The sequence below is a fragment of the Coturnix japonica genome, chromosome 2 (genome assembly GCF_054131305.1).
Source record: "Coturnix japonica strain WE chromosome 2, WE-NBRP24, whole genome shotgun sequence".
In the NCBI taxonomy this organism is placed as follows: Eukaryota; Metazoa; Chordata; class Aves; order Galliformes; family Phasianidae; genus Coturnix; species Coturnix japonica.
In genome coordinates this window covers 42,801,762-42,820,733 of record NC_140664.1, presented here as the reverse complement: position 1 = coordinate 42,820,733, position 18,972 = coordinate 42,801,762, and the positions used below count along the sequence as shown (strand labels likewise).

Below are 18,972 nucleotides of genomic sequence, written 5' to 3'. Positions count from 1 at the left end.
AAATCTATCTTGAAATCTTATCATGTTTGCTGTTTCATAATCCTTATCTACAGATTTCCTGTTTGTCAACATTGTCAACAGTGGGTAATTTTTCTGTTTTAAATCTAGATGTACAGTGGTATTTTCTAAGTATGTCAGCTACTCAGATTTCACAGAATGTCCAAAATATTTCAGATCTATTCTGAAAATTCTGGGCATAATATCCAAATGACATAAAAATTTGAGTAAAAAGAATCTGCTCTGAATGTAAGGGAGTTTTCATTCACGTATTTATTGGCAACTGTCTCTTCAGCTAGCTCTCAGCTTCAACGAGCTGTTGCTTAGGCTGAGCTAATTGAATTACTGAAGAAAATATTCAGCCAAGAACTGGCTCAGCAGACTGTGGGTGTAGGCGCAGGCCTGAATGCATATTGTATGGTGTTTTCAGCATGTTGCTGCTTGCCAGAGAGTTCAACATCTGACTGTAGGCATTCCCCTTCACACATGATCCTCGCCTGATAAAGTTTTGAGATAAAACCAAACAAAAAACAACATTAGGTTTCACTGTCCTTGCTGAAGTTTTAAGCTGTGTGTGAGTACAGTATGTGAGAGTGCAGCCAAGTTAATAATACTCAAGTTGGCTGTGGGTTAAGCTACAAATTTTCGAGTCTTTCTCTAGTGGTTTGCTTTTTCTTCCTGATTTCTCTACCAGCTGTGGAGTGCTTGAAAAATATTTAAAATCTAATTAATATACATCAGTGGGTTAAGTGTCAATAGGTATTTCAATAATTCAAAATTAAGTTTGGTGTGTTTTTAAATCAGGAAGCCCCATGTGATGGTATCCTTGCCCACAGAGGAAACCACGTAACTGTTGCTTTCTCTCACACCTGTCACTTCCTCATTTGAAAGTGGAAATCCCTAAAGAAAAAGATTTTGGGTGATTGTGATCCTTCAGGTTCAGTACTAAAGTTAATGGAAGAGTCTTTGAAAGTTGTTGGGAGTTCAATTAGGTAAAAAGAATCTGACTTTGGAGTTGGCTTTCTTTTGATTAAAATATAGGTCAGTGAACCTGCAGAAGTCCCCAAACTGTTCAGCAGTGTTGTAAACCCCAAAGCTATCTGATCCAACCTTTTAAAAATCCCGAGCATGGTGGTCTAGTAGGTGGCTGCCAAGCCCAGCATCAGTCCTGAGCTCTTATAGATGATGCTGGGATGCTCAGCCACAGATCTGGGCTGCTTTTTGGTGTGTCCCCGTCTGCCACCTACACACTGCTCACTCCAGTCCCCCTTGCCCACATCACTGGTTTTATCATTGTAATAACTAGCAGTATGAGAACCAGTGTTATGTTTGCACTGTGTTTGCCTATCAGCGTGCAGGAAAAACAAACTGGAGATTTGAAGTCACACAGCACTCAACTGGAGATTTACAGACAGCGTGTTGTACAGCTCTAAAAACTTCTATAAAAAAGAACTGAGGAGGAATGCAAAAAGCTTTCTGAGAAAACTGTCTGAGCTGACATGATCAGTGTGGATTTGGAGAGCAGACAGGTTGATGAGCACAAGCTATTAACTGAAGCAGTGAATAACCTCATTTATCCTTGCTGGAATTATTAGAATGCTCAATTTAGAGACAAGTTAAAATTTAATTTGAAAATATTATTCCTTTAGTAGTCAGTAATAAACTTCTGCCATCATTTTTTTAACAACGCCTTTATACTACTTAGTGGTGGTTTTTCACCAGTGCCAGCCTGAGACAAGTAACAAAACCAAAACTGATTCCTCTGAACTTAGACTGTAAGCTAAGATTTTGTGAAGAAAAGAATAATTCTTTGGGGTGTTTTAAGAGCTGTTTTCTGCTATAAGATCACAAGTTTTCCTTCTTATTTCGAAAGCTTGTGGAAAAAAATAAAGGTTTCTGAGCCATGTGATATCTTGTCCTTATAGTCTTAATTCTCCTCTTTTCCTGAATGTTCAGGATTTCTTTAAAGCAGTGTATTTTTCTACTGCCTTTGAACCCCTGAGCTAGTGGATCTGATTAGGTGCTGTATCACTGATGTGAAACCCCATTTGTTAATGGAACTGATAAAGAGAAACAATAATAGTAAAAAAAAATCTTTGAAAGGTTTATCATTTGTTTTGGTTTTATTTTATTTTTAGGTTTTTGTCAAGCAGGCAAGGATTTACGATTAGTATCACTGTGCACGGAGCAAATTGATATCCCAGCAGGCTTCCTGTTAGTAGGAGCCAAGTCTCCAAACCTTCCTGAGCACATTCTAGTCTGCGCAGTCGACAAGCGGTTTTTGCCAGATGATCATGGAAAAAATGCACTTTTAGGTAAGAGGATTTTGTTTGTTTGTTTGTTTCCTTCATACCATAACAATTCAGAGAAAAATGTTAGTTCAGAATTATCTGATGTCATTTCAACTGATGATCTATTGGAAATACATTGAGAAGAGGCTGGTTTTTATTAAATTAAATCTGTAGCTGGACCTGCCATAAAAGCCTAGTTTGAAGTAAGTTCCTCATTCCAGTTACCCACAACTGAAGCTGGATGATTTCTGTGTGGGCTGAAATCAGTTGTTTGTCTGGCAATGTGAAGTATCCAAGTACTCTTAAGCCTATTTTATATTCTATAAACCTTTGGACCTGTGGCAGAGGGGAAAATTAGATAGAAGATGCTATGTGATGTGTCCTTGCTGGGTACAGTTGGGGAAGTGAGGTCATGGGGAGTACTCTGGTGTTCATTGCTATCCTCATAGGAACTGCTCCCCAGTGAACAGGGGAAATGTCAGGAGTTGATCAATACAAGCTATCTGATACAGAATGCTGATGTTCAGTCTGATCAGATGTGGTAGTACTTGTCTTTGTGGGTAAGCTCCCCATGTCATACTCAGATCTTTGTATCAATTAATTGTCTCTGATGTCATTTGATAATGAGCCTACTGACTCACAACTGTGTTCTGGCATTGCTGATGTTATGTATTTAAATAACTCTGTGCCTGTGTAATTGGTACACAGGAAATGACTGAGTAACCCTGTGAGACCCTAATGACTGTACACATGCACCAATAGTTCCTGTGGGTTACAAGAAGAAGGGAAGAATCAATTGATTCCTGGTATAAACAAGGTGAAGAAGTCTAGTTCTTGGCATCTCTTGCAACATGGTTAGATATGGTAATGGTAAAATATGTTAATGAGGCATAATTAAAGACAACTGCCAGGTTAATTAGGCATCTATGGAAAATGCATTTTCTTGGACTGATAGTCCAAATATCTTTTTTTTATAAAACTGTGAGTTTAATGAGGTGAGTGTGGGAAACTGATTTCTGAGGTGCCTGACATTGTAATAATTAATGATAATAGTGAAGGTGAAAAATTAGTTCTGTTGTAGATTTTGAGCTGAGAAATGAAAAAAAAAAAAAACAAACCCAAAATACAAAGACCAAAGCAGAGGATTTCTATGAGCTAGTTTCTATTTATCAGCTCTGCTCTATTTTAAATCATTAATGATGTCCCAGAAAAAAAAAAAAAAAAAATTAAATATTTTGTTCAGTAAATATTGAGAGCAATTTGAAGATTGGTGGAATAAGCCTAAGGATTCTAATCGTTCAGTACTGGATAATAAAGGAAGTGGATCTATTCAAGCAACAAAGATTTTAAGTCAGGCTTATTTTAGAATATGTTCTGTGCTTTGCTGTAGAAGATTTCAGACTGCTGCAGTCTGTGTATAGTACTGTTGTTGATTCCAGTGCCATTCACAGCCATGTCAAGGGTGTAACCCAGTATAGACCCCCACACTGAACTCAAAATTTCATCCAATTTTATGAAACCATGTCAGAAGCATTGCAGAAAAGCAGTCTTCTGCCTACCTTGCTCCTAAATATGTTACTTTTATGTAAGCTTAAATGAGTAGTTTTAAGTCATCAATATTAAAGACGCAAGGTCAGCCTTACTTGGAGAGTGCCTTGTATAAGGAATCTCAGAGAAAGTCACTAGATATTAGGTTAATTTTAGCCATACAAAGTTGCTGTGCATATCATGGAGCAGGCACTATTTTGAGGGAGGGAAGGAAGCACTTGGCTTGGAACCCATGGTTTTTAAGGTAGAAATGTGGAACAGAAATGGGGAGACCTTATGAAAATCATTGCTTCTCCCATCCTCACAAACAGTTCTTTGCTCTGCATAGAGTGGAACAGAGGTGGTAGAATTTTGGCCTAAGTCAGTATGACCTGAAAAGATGGGAAAGTTTCAGAAAGGTAAAGACTAAAATCTGCCTGTGTTTGGCTGCTTCCTGACACATGCGCTGAGCAGCGCATCTATGGTAACTATCTGGCTGACGGCATCTAGGCACTCTGAACTGGATGTGCAGGTAGGTTAAAGTGGCTTCATTCCTAGCAGCCATCACATGTTGTTCAATCTGTGTGTACCTTCTGCTTCATTCATGCAGGATTTTCTGGGAATTGCATAGGCTGTGGAGAAAGAGGATTTCGGTACTTCACAGAGTTCTCTAACCATATCAACCTGAAATTAACCACTCAGCCAAAGAAGCAGAAGCACTTAAAGTACTACCTAGTAAGAAGTTCCCAAGGTGTACTATCAAAGGGGCCTCTTATTTGCTGGAAAGGTAATTAAGGTGATCGTTCACTTGGGTTTTTAATATTATATTGATGTGATGTTGAATGGAAAAATGAAAGTTGCTGCTGGAAACGTATACATTAAAAAGAAACTACTGAAAATGAATTTATTTTCTGATTGAAAGTAAAATTCCCTATGATTTCATTGAAGTCTGGATAGTGCCAAAGAGATTTTTTGAATCTTATTAGTAACCACGCAAATAGAAAGAGTCTTCTCCCATCTCCCAGTGCTTCCACTGGGAGTGCTAGATCTGCCCTTGAGATGTGCAGCCACCTAGGTCAAAGATACAAAATTTCTCTATCTGGTGCTTCTTTCCTGTACCTAAAACAAGGTAACTCGCAGCCAGGGCTCTGGCGCTGGCTTTACACTGATATCCATCTTAGCAGGTACAATTCAATCTGGCTAATGCCTGAGGATAGCCAGCACATCATTGTATTAAGAAAGCTCAGCTCACTGATTGCAAGGAAAGGAGATTATGCATACTCGTGCTATTCACTGGGTGTTTTATACATGGGCTTACCCTCTACCTCTGCAGTATTGTTAACAGATCTGCTAAAGAGATGGCATTTGCAAGCCAAAGGCAAGGCAAGGGGGTCTGGTAATTATGTATGTAGGATTTTTGAGCTAGAGCTATACAAAGTCTTGAGAATGATTTACCTTCTCACTGCCTGCTAAGCTCATATATATGCTGGCTGCCTATTTTCCTCAGCTGTGTTGTCAGTCAGTAATGACAGAGCTCAGTCTGGTTCCTGTTGTTCCAAAGTGGACGAGGAGAGAAGAAACTCCACAGGAGGACTGTCACTCATCTAAAGAGTCACATCCTCATGTGAATAGTAACAGGACACCATAGAGATGATTATCACCAAACTGTATGAGTAATTATAGTACTGTATCAGTTTGTGGTTCAAAGGGCTCCTGTCTTTGTCTGTTTTGATTGATTACAAGTATAGTTATCTGCAACTTCAGAATGGATGTGTTTTTCAGCATCATTTTTCACAAGAACTACTGAAACTTAATTTGGTAGTCTCTTTCTTAAGTTCTGAATACTGAGAAAGAAAGCCTTATTTTACATTATTTTTCCATGAATTATGAAGGGGTTTGTCCATGCAATACCATACGGTCTGACGCAATACTTAGCAGATTGTTATGTTGGAACACTTTGTGCAGCCTGATGATGTTCACATGCAAGACTATTGACAACAATCACTTAATCTTTGCTTGGTTAGAGAGTGTAATCTGCAGTCATGCTTCATTTTGTTTCATTTTATGTAGATTTTTTTCATCGGAGGCAATAATTAGGCTACTGGTATGCTGAGATGCAAGGAGGGGAGCGGAACTAGCTTTTGAATCCTTTCAGTGAATCCCCTGATGTTCATGCTGTTGGGGTTGGTGTATGTCCTGGTTCATGATCATAATACTATCATCATCATCATACTATCAGGTCTAGCACACATGAGAAGCTATTTTAAACCTTCCTTCAGTCACAGATGTGGTATGTGATGGTGTGGAAGAAGTAGAGATATAAGGCTAGCTTTTGGTTATTTGCTGACTGTGTGTGTTTTGAGAACCTAGAAAAGTTTAGACTGTTGACCAAAAATGGACCTTGTTCGCATTATTTTGATGGGCTCTACCTCTGTATAGACACCATCCATTTAGAAACCCTTCAGCATTCATTTGCATTAAAGCTCTAACCAGAAGAGAAGTGTTGTTGAACGTCCCAATCTCTTCAAACAAAGCCTGATTAGATCTCAGTTAAAAAAAAGAAAAAAAAAGATTAATATGAGTCTTTAAAAGTCATTTTCTCCTCCCACAACTAAATCTTCAGCCAGACAGATGTTCCCAGGGATGTGATCTCCCTGAAGATTTTCTGGGCACATACTGAGAATCTGAGTGTCAGCACTATTTTCCTTCTAAAGGGCAACATATGATGGTTTGTATAAAGGTTGCGCCACGTAGCATTTCCTGGGAAATGTCCAATACCTTCAAATCTCTTGCAGACTGAGAGTTGAGGGCTCTTGCCATTTTGCAGCATCTGGTCTCTGTTTGCCTGGCACTCTCAGTAGCCCCTGGGGAGGTTTTCTTAATTAGAAGACAAAGTTGACTAAACTGCTTGAGCTGTATTTTTGTTGAATGCTGCCATTTGCCGCTGTTTGTTGTATGTGCCGTGTGTATGCTTTTAACGTTTTGTCACCTTTCACCACTGTGTTGCTGAACTTTCCGGCTGGAAGGCAGGCCTTGTTAATATGTACTGTAGCTGCTTCGTTTGCAGAATGTAGAAGCAGGCAATCATCTGCTGCTAGCCTCTCTGCTAAACCAAATTCTGCGGTGTCACCGTCCACGACCCCAGAGGGTGGATCAGCTAATGGATACAAATCAGGGTTCACTCAGACAGGTAGGAGCTGAAAGTGCTATAAAGATAACCATTGGGGTGGTAAGTTACCTCAGATATTGTTGGTTTAGAGATGCCATAAACAAGCGAGTATTTACTTTGAGCCATGTGTAGATTACAGCTGGGAGGATACCTTTTGGAATTTGCTGTGGGAAAGATTAAGAGCCAGATGAGGTTGAAGACGAACTTGTTCTTCATAAGAGCAGTCAATTAAAGCATTAAATGATCTGTTGTTTAATTTATTTGATTCCTTGTTTCCCAGTATTTGCTTCATTTTGTGGATCTCAAAATATTTGAATTATATGTTTATAGCATTTACAGCAAGATCTTTACTTAGTGTATATAGACTAGGATATTTGCCTAGAAATGGGAAAAAGCTTCTCCTTTGGGGCTGAGCAGGACAGTTCTTATTTATTTATTTGCTTATTTATTTCCACGCAGGTAAAAGTAAAAATCAAAGCATTTCTTCTTACAAATACGGGCTTTTTTAATATTACATGAGCTCTAATATGCATCTCATATGTGCTTTCCAGTTCTAAAATGCTATTAGTGACATACTTGACTGAGGAGAAACAGTAAAAATCAAATGGACGATGGCTGACAAAGGAGCAGCATTATAAATTAATTTATTTCTCACAAATAGCTGAAGAGCTTCTCTTTGACCTTTGTTTTCTCATAGTTTCATTGCAGCTTCATCTGTGTTGTTTTATGCTTTTATGTCTGTTTCTGCTATTTCTTGAAAAATTAAAAGCAGGAAAAAGTTTGGTGGTTGTAAGTGGCTGATGTGTATGTGCCACAACAGAAATCCCTTTAGCGGAGGATGAAATGCAGATGAAAAAAACAAGCTTGTTCTAATAGAAAGAAAAGGGAAAAACCAAAACCAACCCTAATAATAATAATGAAGCTGTAAGTGCATAACAAACAAAAACTGAACATAAGTCTTTTAATGGAACTGCAGTCACTAATCAATATATTCACAAAAATCCGTTCTCCAGGTGGTCAAGCTTCCTTCTGTTTAGCAGGCTGTGTGCTTTAGGCTTTTGTTATGATGTATTGAGTGTCATTCAGACACATCTGCATTTCACTGCATGATCCATTGGCTTCCAGGGACTGGCATGAGAACCGTGCAGATGCATGAGAACCAATTTATATGAAATAACAAATGACATGATATTTAACACAGCTTAGTCTTCTATTGTACCTGCCAAGTTAATAGATACACCTTTTATGTACTGCTTTCTGCTTATCACTCACTGTGATTTTCAGTCTGCTTGGTTTTTCTGTGTCACTGTTTGTACTCTAAGGTCGCAGTTGCCCCAGACCTTTTCATCTTGTTCTGGGTTATCTTCTAGTGAAGATAATGTCTCATCCACACATTTGAATCCATACATTTGAATTCCCAGTGACCAGGAGAAGGGGGAAGGGCACCTTTTTCCTCTGGTGTGAATTCTGACATATGTTGCCCATAAAGGTCTGGTTGTTACCCTTGGATTGCATAGCTGCTTGCACTTCAGGTTGGATGGTGTGTTGTTTTAAAATAGAAGTACTCAGTAGCAGGTTGCTTTTTAAAATCGTTTTCAGTTTCTTGTCAACTCACCCATTTTTCCCTTTGAACTTGTGTAAGTACTTCTGTCTTCTGCCTTTGTAAGGCACTAGTTAAGCCTCCATATCCTAGAAGCCACCTGTAGGCAGGCAGTCACATTGAGCACTGCAGTGAAATTGTAATTTCATGATAGAAGTTAGAGTGCAGTAGAATTATGAAATATCCTAGTTCAACTTGACAGTGTGCTGTGGCCGTGACACTGTCCCTTTTTCAGAACAGTATGGGAAGATGCAGTTCCATGTCAGATGAGCTGTATTTTAATTGGCATTACAACAGTGGTTGAAACTTTGAACAGCATCAGGAGTTCTGTTTAGGCAGACATGCAAGAGATAAAACTTCAGTTCAGGTGCTTAAGGGATAGTAAACAGCTAGAAACAAGGTTTTATGATAGAAAGATAAACTACTTTTATTAAAGGCAATACTACAAGTGCTGCTTAGGTGTCAATGTGATGTTTATACCAGCCATCTGATTTCACGCATAAAATGTCAAGATAACGTATTAGAATTGAAAGAGTAGGAGAAGACAGACAAACATACTCAACAAAATGGGAGACCAACGTTATCTTGCAAAGCTGCTGAGCCAAACAGTCTGGTGGCTGTATAGCATTTGTCCTGTGAACGTGGACAAGGCTTTCTTCTGGAGTAACCCTATTGGCTCCTGTTTTCTCCCCATCTCAGTTGCTTGTCTGGCAAAACAGACTCTCCTCCTCCCATCCTTCCTCGCCAAATGGCGTGTCGCCTGAAGGGGAATGTATTTGGCAGATCAAATTGGTCTTTGCCTTCTGTTTTTTGTGGGTTTTTTTGTTTGTTTGTTTTTCCACTGGCTGTTTTGCTAGGACATCTGTAGGTGAACTTAGCCTGTTTCTTGCAGACAGCTTTCTGCACAGATGTTCAGATAATGTCCCTTCACCCTGGGAAGAAAAAATTAGAATTTACCAGTGTATCAGCATCCTAGTGTTGAATTTTTCTTTGTAATAAATTGCAGGTATGAAATGCCTAATGTTAGCATGCAGAGAGCTTTTCAACCTGTTATGACTTATATTTTTATACTGGGCAAACTTCAGATTATTTTTTTTCTTATGCAAAGTATTTATTTTAGATGTTTTTCCTTAAGCATTTCTTATGCAAGATTACACTTTTTGTAGCCTTATATAATAAGATAATAGAGCTGTAAGGTGATATCCAGAGGTTATGCATTTGATTTTGATGAGCCCTAATTCAGCCTCTTCTTAGTCTGGCAAAAGTTCTGTAACATGTTCTTGAAAGTCTCACATGACAGAGATTCCAAAGCCTTTGAGGCAGCTTATTCCAAGTGCTCATTTGCTGTGCTTGCTGGGGACAAATCACCAGCTCTTTCCCTTAGCTTTCTCATCTGTTACACAGGATAAATGCATTTACTTGCCTACCTCACAGGTGTGTTTTAAGGAGCAGTTTTGAGAGCAGGCTCTTTCTGCAGTTAAAACATTTTTCAGCTGGCATGTGAAGGTGTTCTGAACAAGATCTATCATGTTCAGAGTGTTCTATCATGGGCTTAGTGTATTATTGGATTCTACAGAAATGACTGGTAAATGTTTGTTGCAACTCCTGTAAGATATCTTTAAATGACTTTTTAAGTGTAAAATAGTTTGTTTGCATTATTTCCAAAGGTGTATAGATAAACATATATGCATGGTTGTGCTTATATAGTACAAAACATAAATACTGATATATATCAGTTTTCAATTATTACATAGTTAAATGTCTTCTTTTCTTAGATTCTTCAGTGTTCAGTCCAGCAAAATCATCTTCTGCTATTAATTTAAGTGGAACTCAAGATCCATCTCGGAACAAGAACATTGTGAAACCTTTGGCTTTGTCAGTGCAACTCGTAGGAAAGACATTTGCTTCAGGTAGCACTTTGCTTTCCAGGACAACTGAAAGCCAAGGCAATTATCTGCTTAGCAGCAAAGAAATAAGAAAATGATCCTAGAGATGGAAAAATGAAAGGAGGACATTCACTAGTATTTTCTAGAGTCCTCACATTCGTACAAACCTTTGAACTGAGATTATCTGTGGCCATTACTGTCTCCAGACAGAGCTTTGGCTTTCAGATTTGACACTGTGGTGGAAGTGCATATGGTATCACTCTTGGTATCGTTACTTCAGATACATTTTGAGGAATACATTCTCGCTTAAAAGAGGTTTACTGTATGTGCCCTTTTAATCGATCATTTCTATGTTGTATGCTTAATGTATTAGAAATCTCAACTGTGGCACCTAGAGCCCTCATTTAGGAACTCTGTTGTGGTATTCTGATTATTTATTAATGTATCTAATTAGTCCTTTAAACAATCAAAATCACCACAAATAATATAGGGAAATATATTTTTTTCTTATTCAAGCATATGTTTACTTTGATTTTTTTTTTTTGTGTCTCCCATGCTAAGGCTTCAGATGAGAGTCCTATAGTGATTTAATGTGTACGGCATATGGATAATCAGGGAAAAAAATAAGTAGGTGTACCAGTGAGACATAGAAAGCTTTATGAACTGAATTTATGATAGGTACCTTTTAAAATTCTTTGTGTCTGAAAAACATTCCACAAGATTACCCATGATTTGCGTGTGTGTGTGTAATCTTTTTATTCTGCTGAGGTTATTTTGGACTTTCTCCTCATCCATTTTTTTCTTCCTGGAAATGCAGATATCTTGTTTCAGTATTAAGATTTTGAAGCCTATGTCCAAATTATCCTGCACTAGGTACTCTTCATGCTTTCAGTCAGGCATCTCGCCATGTTCTTTTGTGTGTGCATGCTGCTGTATTGTTTTGTTTGTTTGTTTTCAAGATTGTCTCAAGCCACACACTCTGTATTTTATTATACTCAGCTCCTCTTTCACTGCGTGCCACTGATGTTGCTAATGGAAACGCTAATGGAGGAAGAAATAATGTATTGAGTTCTACAGCCTCTCGGCCAATGCCTCACTCGACCTCTCCTAGCCCTGCCTGTGCAGCTGGAGACCAAGGTAAAGAAAACTCTGCTCTGAGTTCTTTTTAAGCTGCAATGGCTATTGGACCCAAAATTCAGGATTTGGATTTTTCTTCCCATCATAGATGTTCCTGCAGTTCAGTCTTTACAGATTTATTTGTTTTCTGGTGATGACAGCACTGTAGTTTTTAACAGAGATAGCAGCGTTTCTCGCATCGTAGTCTGGCTTCATGTAAGTCTAGGTGTAAACCTCAGGAGCTCTGTAGTGTGAAACAGCTCAACACTATTGTGAAATGGAAATGTAGGCTCGAGTCAGGTCATTCAAAAGAATGGAGTTTAGAATATAGTTTTTGCTTTTCTTCACAGCATCAATGTCCAATTCTGGACCACCAAAGAAACGTCATCGGGGATGGTCTCCTGGATCCCCAGTACCTCCTCCTGGCTTAGTGGTACCTGTTCCTACGATTCCACCCTCAACTAGAACAGGTAAAACTCTAAGGATACAGAGATTTCATTCACAAAAAGCTGTAGTTGGGCAGACCAGCAGCCCTGTGCTGCTTCATTTATGGATTGCACAGAAAATATCACTGAGCTTGCTGTTAGTATATAAAGACCCTGTGGAGAGTTTTTCAGATGTCCCAGAAAAATTTCCATAATCAAAGACAGGATAATAGGAAAGCAAAACTCTTCATCCTTCAAGAGGGAGAGAAAAGGAAGATGAGAGCTACAAGGACCTAATTTTAACTCACTTCCCCAGATCTAACTCAGTTCTTCTGAAATTGTGCAGGTGTGTGAATATATGCATATATTTGAAGGGTTTCCATTAGCCTCCAGCTTGAATATCGTGTCTCCATCTAGTGTGACATGCTCTTGAAACAGCACACTCAGTTCTTTTATAGGAAAGATGCATTTATGGAATTTTGGCCTAACATACAATGCTGATATCCCCATTTTTGGTTAGAAGGAAAAGTCTGTGAGGCCAAAAGGCCTGTGTGTGGAAAAGCTCTAGGAGGGATATATAATATCACGATATGAAATAGGATTAAGTATATGCATGTGTGAGTCATCATCAATACACAACAGCACTACTTCATACATGACTACTAAGAAAACTGTTTACTATTGAAGGACTTTGCAGTTATGGGAGTCAGAATAGTTTATAAAGGGGAATATGCAATTACTGATCTCTCTGTATAGTGGGAGAATAAACACATAAGGAAGGGAAAAAAGCCCAAAGCATTTGTTGCCATGTACCACCTATTTTTAATTCTGCTTTGGGAGATTTGGTTGAGAGATTTTGGAATTTATTTTCAGAGGTGTTTATCATGGGAAGAAGGATTACATAGTAGAAAGGGCTATTTGAGCAGTTCTGCCTACTTGAGGACCTCCAGTCGATCACAGCTGTTTCCACAGCTGAAGCGTATGCATGCATACATTCATTCGAGCTGCCTGTGATGTTTTTCTGCAGATAGCATTGTTTGAAAAACCTGTTGCAAACAACCAAAAGAAGCCTGAGAAACTTCTGAAGCATGCCTCACACTGAAAGCTGATAACATATGACAGAATTTTGCACTTTGTTTCTTTTTACATGTGAAAGCTACTTTTGCACCTTCATGCGTGAAGCCTAACTTTTATCCTTCTAACAACTGCTCAAGGGCATCTTTGAGATTCTGGCTTCTATTTTCTTATCTACATATGTTCTAGGTCCTAAGTCAGACCAGTTGGTTCCCTTTAACTGAAAGGTATTATAGAGGTGGGCTCTGCCTTAGAGATGGCCTCTTGGCTTAGTACTTGGCTTTGTTTGAAGATGCATATTCAAGCCTGTGTTTTCCTCCCTCATTCCCACCAACAATACAGTGGCCAGAAAAGTTTTATTTTAGGGGTGGGGCTACAGGAGGGTATAGCTTCTTCATTTAAATTACTTAAAGCTATAGCAGGAAATGCAGAGGCCTTTTGAATTTTATTACAGTTTGTGATCTGCAGTTATTTTTCTTTTTTTCTATTTGTTAATATGACCAAATCACAGTATGAGCCTTCTAGTAATGAAAGCTTCTCTTTATTTTATAGAGCCTCTTTTGTCAGTCCCAGTTCCTCAATCCATGTTAACTGGAATTTTACAGCCTCAACCCATCCCAGCAGGGGAGACTGTAATTGTTCCTGAAAACCTGCTGAATAACTCGGGAGTCAGACCAGTGATTCTGATAGGTAAGTTTTACACTGGGGAGTCAAATGCTGCATGTTGAACAAATGCGTGTTCCTCTAGGAGAAACGTGCTGCTTTTTTTTTTTAGTTTCTTTTTGTTCCTCTTTGCATTCAGCACATACGTTTCTGTCATGGATAGTTTGCTTTAGTTGCTCAACACTTCAAATCTGAAGTTAGATTTCTGAGAGAACCCGATTTGCAAACAGGTCATGACCTCTGGCAAAGCTGAAATTTTGTACTGACATTTTTGTAAAATCCAAGAATAGAAATATTTCCACATAATGAATACAGCTCTCCAGAAGAAACAACTTACAAAACAATTATTTCCTGCAGCATTTGTAGTCCAGATCTCAAGGCCCAACAATTCCACATGAGAAACAGAAAATTGACTAATCCAAAGTGAATTGTCTTTTATAATCTATAATTACTGTAAGCAACTGAGATAACAGGTCTTTTAAAATTCTCTAGCTGTATGAGTACATTGTTAACCTTTAGGAGACATTGCTTTTACTGCAGAAGTGTGTCTTGTAATCTGAATATTCTTCTCAAGCTGAACAACATACGCATAAAATATAACACAAATAGGTTGGCTGGGTCTGTGGAAAATTTTGAGGATAGATTTTAACTCTTCAGATCTCTTCCCAGTCCAGCACAGTATAGATCCTTATGTAAAGTAACTTCAGTGTTAAAAGAAAACATCTGCCTGTATAATCCATGGGATAGTTTATCATTCATGAAGAAATGGAGAAGTTCTGAGTCCTCACCTGCACATATAATCCTAATATGCACAATTTCAAAAGAATTAACAGGTCTATCTACACCACTAAAACCACCGAGGTTAGGGTTACACTTCTTTTGGTTTGTCTTGTTTTCTAGAAGCATATTCTAAAGCTGTAGTGTGGTGCTTTAATGTTTTCAGAGAAACATATCATTATTAAAGATGAGGTTGTCTACAGTTATCAGATTAAGTGCAAACTGAATGCGGCCCTTAGGCTCCTGGAGAGTTACCAATGGAGTCCTCAGCTTGGCTAAATGTTAGTGTCCCTGAGAAACAGAGTCCTATTAATAGAACAGAACCAGATGTACCCAAATGGATGGGTTTGGCAAAATCTGTGCGGACATTTTTTTGAAAGGAAAACATTCTCAAAGAAAAAAAGGGAGCCTGTTCTCCTCATCTGCTTTACCTGACAGAACACCATGTTTATTTGTGGATGCTTTTTTAACCTATTAATGCAAACAGAAAGAAAGCATGGAAGAAAAGTGAAATTAATCAAGGCAGTACTGCAGCAGCTGAATCAATTCTACTGATACTGATGCTGCTTTGGTAACATTAAGATCAATATTCTTTTGCTTCCATTGATTTTTGGGTGTTGGTGTTTGTTTGTTATTTTGCACACTGTATTATGGAGAATGTGTAAAAGGTCAGGGTAAGACCCAAGAAGATAATATGCTCATTTGTATTTGGAAAAAAATAATAATTATCCTAATGTGCTGTTGTCCATAGTTTTTGCACATCTGTGTGATTCTTCATGGTAATTAATAAATAACTAAAAGTTAAAGGGACAGTGGCCTGTCTCATTTATTTTGTTAGTAATTATAATGTCAAGAGCAGTCGCTGATGCAGTATATGTAGCAAGGTAACATTTAGGAGAAATTTGGAAACATATATGTTGTGCATGATTTCATGTAGTGACATATCTTGAGAATTTCTGTTATTGTTTTGTTTCTTTTATGAAAGGTTATGGCACTTTACCTTATTTCTATGGCAATGTTGGTGATATTGTTGTAAGTCCCTTGCTGGTGAATTGCTACAAGATTCCACAGCTGGAAAACAAGGATTTGGAGCTCCTGGGTTTGACCAGCAGTCAGCTGCTAAGTGTGGAGAACATGATCCTTTTAACTATTCAATATCTTGTCCAACTAGGTAAGCAGTGTGTCCCTAAGTACTCCAGTTCTTATTTTTTACTGCCCTTTTTCTCATCAGCCTCTTTATGATGTCTGCTTCAATTTCCTGATTATTTTTTTTGTCCCTGGAAGAGGTAGGTGGCTCCATCTAGCGTGTGTGTGTATTCGCTACTTTGAATGTCAGGTTGAAGAAGAGAATTTTAGGGCTGATACTGCTTCTGCTCTCCATATGGGGATTGACCAGGTCACCTTTGTGAAAACTGATCCTCCTTTGCAATGCAGATAACTCATTTGCTTAGGGTATCAAACCATCAGTTACCACGGCTCTTTCTAAGGACACTTGGTCTGTTTTATTTAGTTTTGTAACAAATGCTAGCAGATGTGTGATGGTCATCATTGTTTTGGTGACAGCACCGTTTACATGAAAACCACATTTGTTATTCAGATGAAGGCAAATTGTTCAAAGAATATCTCATTCATGTAAATGTATTTGAAATGGATTCTTTGCAAATTTGAGAGCAAAGCAGGTTTTCTTTCTCTTGTTACAGGTCCAGACATTTTCCCCTGCCTTAGATAAACCTGACTGTTAATCCTACTATATTTTTTAGAAGTCAAAGAAATGATGCAGAGCATCTTTAAGGAAGCTTCTGAGAGCACTTTCTGTCTTAACTTCTGTATTTGAAAAGATGCTATTTGTAATAGAGGAGCGCCAAGTGACTTTTGTGAAGATCACCCTGCTTTTCCTGTACTAGATTCCTGTTAAAACATCTGTAATACATAATGGTGTGAAATGTGCAGACATTTCAAAAGAAGTGCAACTGCTGATAACCCTATAATTTGGGAAATAAATGTGCTCTGTGTCAGTTTAACCCTTGTGTTCTTACTCTCTGCTGTTCTCTGTTGATGCAGTACTGTGACAGACAGGAAAAAGGCTGTCTTCTGTGTTGTAATGCCCTAAGTGACCTGTTTGCTTTATTTATCATTCTCTGCTGTGAAATACCCTTAATAGTTCATTGTGTGCCAGGCTAGAACAGACAAAGTGTTTCTTTTTCTTTACAGGGTGAATGTATTTCTCTTGCTGTTCTTTCAGTGGGCTTATATTTGTTAGCTGAGGTTTTTTAACCTTGCTGGAAAGTTGGTAGAGTTTTCATTTTAAAACCAGCTGCCTCACACAGTTTTAGATTGATAGAGGCAGCCTGCAGACTTCCTTCCAAGAGACATGTAGCCAGCTGGTACAGTACTTCTGATTAGAAATATTTTTTAATTGAAGCCTATGAAATCAGTGAGCCTCATTCCATAAGTAGGTCTTGCCTTAGAAGATGTTTTGTCTGTCCTTGCCTCAGGCTGGGGCAAAAGCTTCTGGAGTACCAGCTCTGTCTGGTAAGCACCATTCCTTCGTAATAAAGAAATTCCTTTGTTAGCAGGTGTTATGTTGGCTGGGTGCACAAAACTGAGCAGTTTGCTACTTGGCCTTGCTTGGAGGTAGGAATTGGCAGTGTGAGATGAAAGAACCTAATGAGGGAAAAGTTAGAAACATTGTGAAGAGTGTGGGAATCAGAACATGGCACTGGTTTTGATCTTGCTCCAAACTGAAAATTGTTGGAGTCCTGACAGTTGCACTGAAATGCAGACTTTATCCAATTTGTAAAATCAAAGCAGATTAAAGATAATTGGAGGGCAGCCACGTCCCAAACGTTTTTGATGAGGAGAAAAGACAAATTGCACGCATAAATGAACAGTTTACTCATATGAGCCTCTTTCTTGAGAAAGGTCTAAAAAGCTTTTATTTCTTCTGGAGTGTATTACAAAAGCATATGTTAAAAGGCAAAGATCAAAATACAGAAAAATTACATATTCTGAGCCTTGCCTAATTTTTTCATATCTCATTGATCGTGCATGATATTTGTGCATAAAACTGTATAGGAGTGCAGATCATATGTATATTATTTATGAACATTCTTCTTTTTGGTTACATTGCCAAAACTATATATATAGGGCTGTGTGTATGCATGAGAATTTGTTTCAGTCTCCCTGTGAGAACATGGCAACATTATTAATAGTAATAAAATGCTGTTAAATTTTCTGCAACCAAATGAATGATCTCACAGCAATGTTACGAATCACTGCAAAGCAAGCACATCTTTAATACTTTTTGAATCTACTAAGAAGGCAATTCACTGTTAAAGCTGTGATTGTAAACCATAATGTTGCTGTAAATAAATTCTGCTGACGGATGAAGGAATGACTTAAAAACGATCTGGAAATGCGTTTGATATTTTCTTTACTTCATCATATGCGACCCTGAGGTCTGTGTTTTGGATTTTCAGGAGATTTCTGAACTACCTGTTAACTACCAGTCTAAATCTATAGAATCATTCTTTCTCAATTGAATCACTTTGACTGTGCTCTTGCTCAGTGCAAGAACAAGCATCTATATTCTGTGAAAGGGATACGCGGACACCCAAACCTTGAGAGGTTATCCTAGCAATGCCCCCAACCTTAAATGGCTGGAGGACTATCTGGATACACAGTGAAGTGTGTGTTCCCAGAACTGGATGGCACTGAACTTAAACTGAAGGTGCTTTTGAAAACATAACTACTTTAATAAGGTCTTTCTCAGATGTGAATTGTATATGGTATTATTCCTTAGCAGTTTCATTTTCTAAAGTCAAGATGATCCTTTGAGAACTCGTTTCTGTAGAGAGGCTTTCAATTTTTCCATTTAGTTTAGAACATCTTTTCTGTTGTGGTCGATAGGTTGTAGATGGAGTTTTTTTCTGAGAAAAGTTATTTATTTGTCTATCAACTAACATTTACTTCTGCTACTTTGAGATTTTCAAAGACACTTCCTTATGAAGGAAAATACTTCTTCTAAAAAAAGAGCATTATAATGAGGGTTATGTCCATCTGTGCTCTGTAGCCCACAGTGTCCATGTGTTAGATGAGGTTCATGCAGAAAAAGATGGAGACAGGATTGCATTTAGAAGTCTGTAGTTCCTTCACCATGCTATAATAGGTAATTGGTTGGTGACATTCTCTGCATTTACTTCTTAAAAAGGCAAAATGACAACAGGCAGCGATATTTACATGTCATGTACTTGTGTTACTCACCCGCTCCCTGCCCTGCTTCTGTCACAACCCTTGTTTTCTTTTTTCACTACCCAATTTGCTTCTTGTCTTTGGTCCCAAAAGAAAACATACAAACAAAAGAACGCAGCATTTCACATGTTGCTGGTATTTATTCCCCCTCTTTTTGTCACCGAAAAGCAAACTGCTAATGTGTGAAGCTCTATCT

The 18,972-nt window shown here is 38.2% G+C and overlaps 1 protein-coding gene across 20 annotated transcripts in view; it reads left to right on the top strand.

Moving 5' to 3' along the window:
* GREB1L (GREB1 like retinoic acid receptor coactivator) overlaps window positions 1-18,972 on the top strand; it is a 108,581-nt gene that overhangs the window by 62,964 nt on the left and 26,645 nt on the right. For 12 of the 20 annotated variants that reach the window (XM_032442685.2, XM_015855407.3, XM_032442684.2 and 9 more), the window contains 8 exons: window positions 2,136-2,312; window positions 4,426-4,602; window positions 6,868-7,005; window positions 10,360-10,494; window positions 11,470-11,607; window positions 11,937-12,056; window positions 13,638-13,775; window positions 15,511-15,696. In XM_032442685.2, coding sequence (XP_032298576.2) covers window positions 2,136-2,312; window positions 4,426-4,602; window positions 6,868-7,005; window positions 10,360-10,494; window positions 11,470-11,607; window positions 11,937-12,056; window positions 13,638-13,775; window positions 15,511-15,696 — 1,209 coding nt within the window. The remainder of the gene's footprint in view (window positions 1-2,135; window positions 2,313-4,425; window positions 4,603-6,867; window positions 7,006-10,359; window positions 10,495-11,469; window positions 11,608-11,936; window positions 12,057-13,637; window positions 13,776-15,510; window positions 15,697-18,972) is intronic. The other 8 variants (XM_032442689.2, XM_032442688.2, XM_085539610.1 and 5 more) reach the window with 2 other exon arrangements.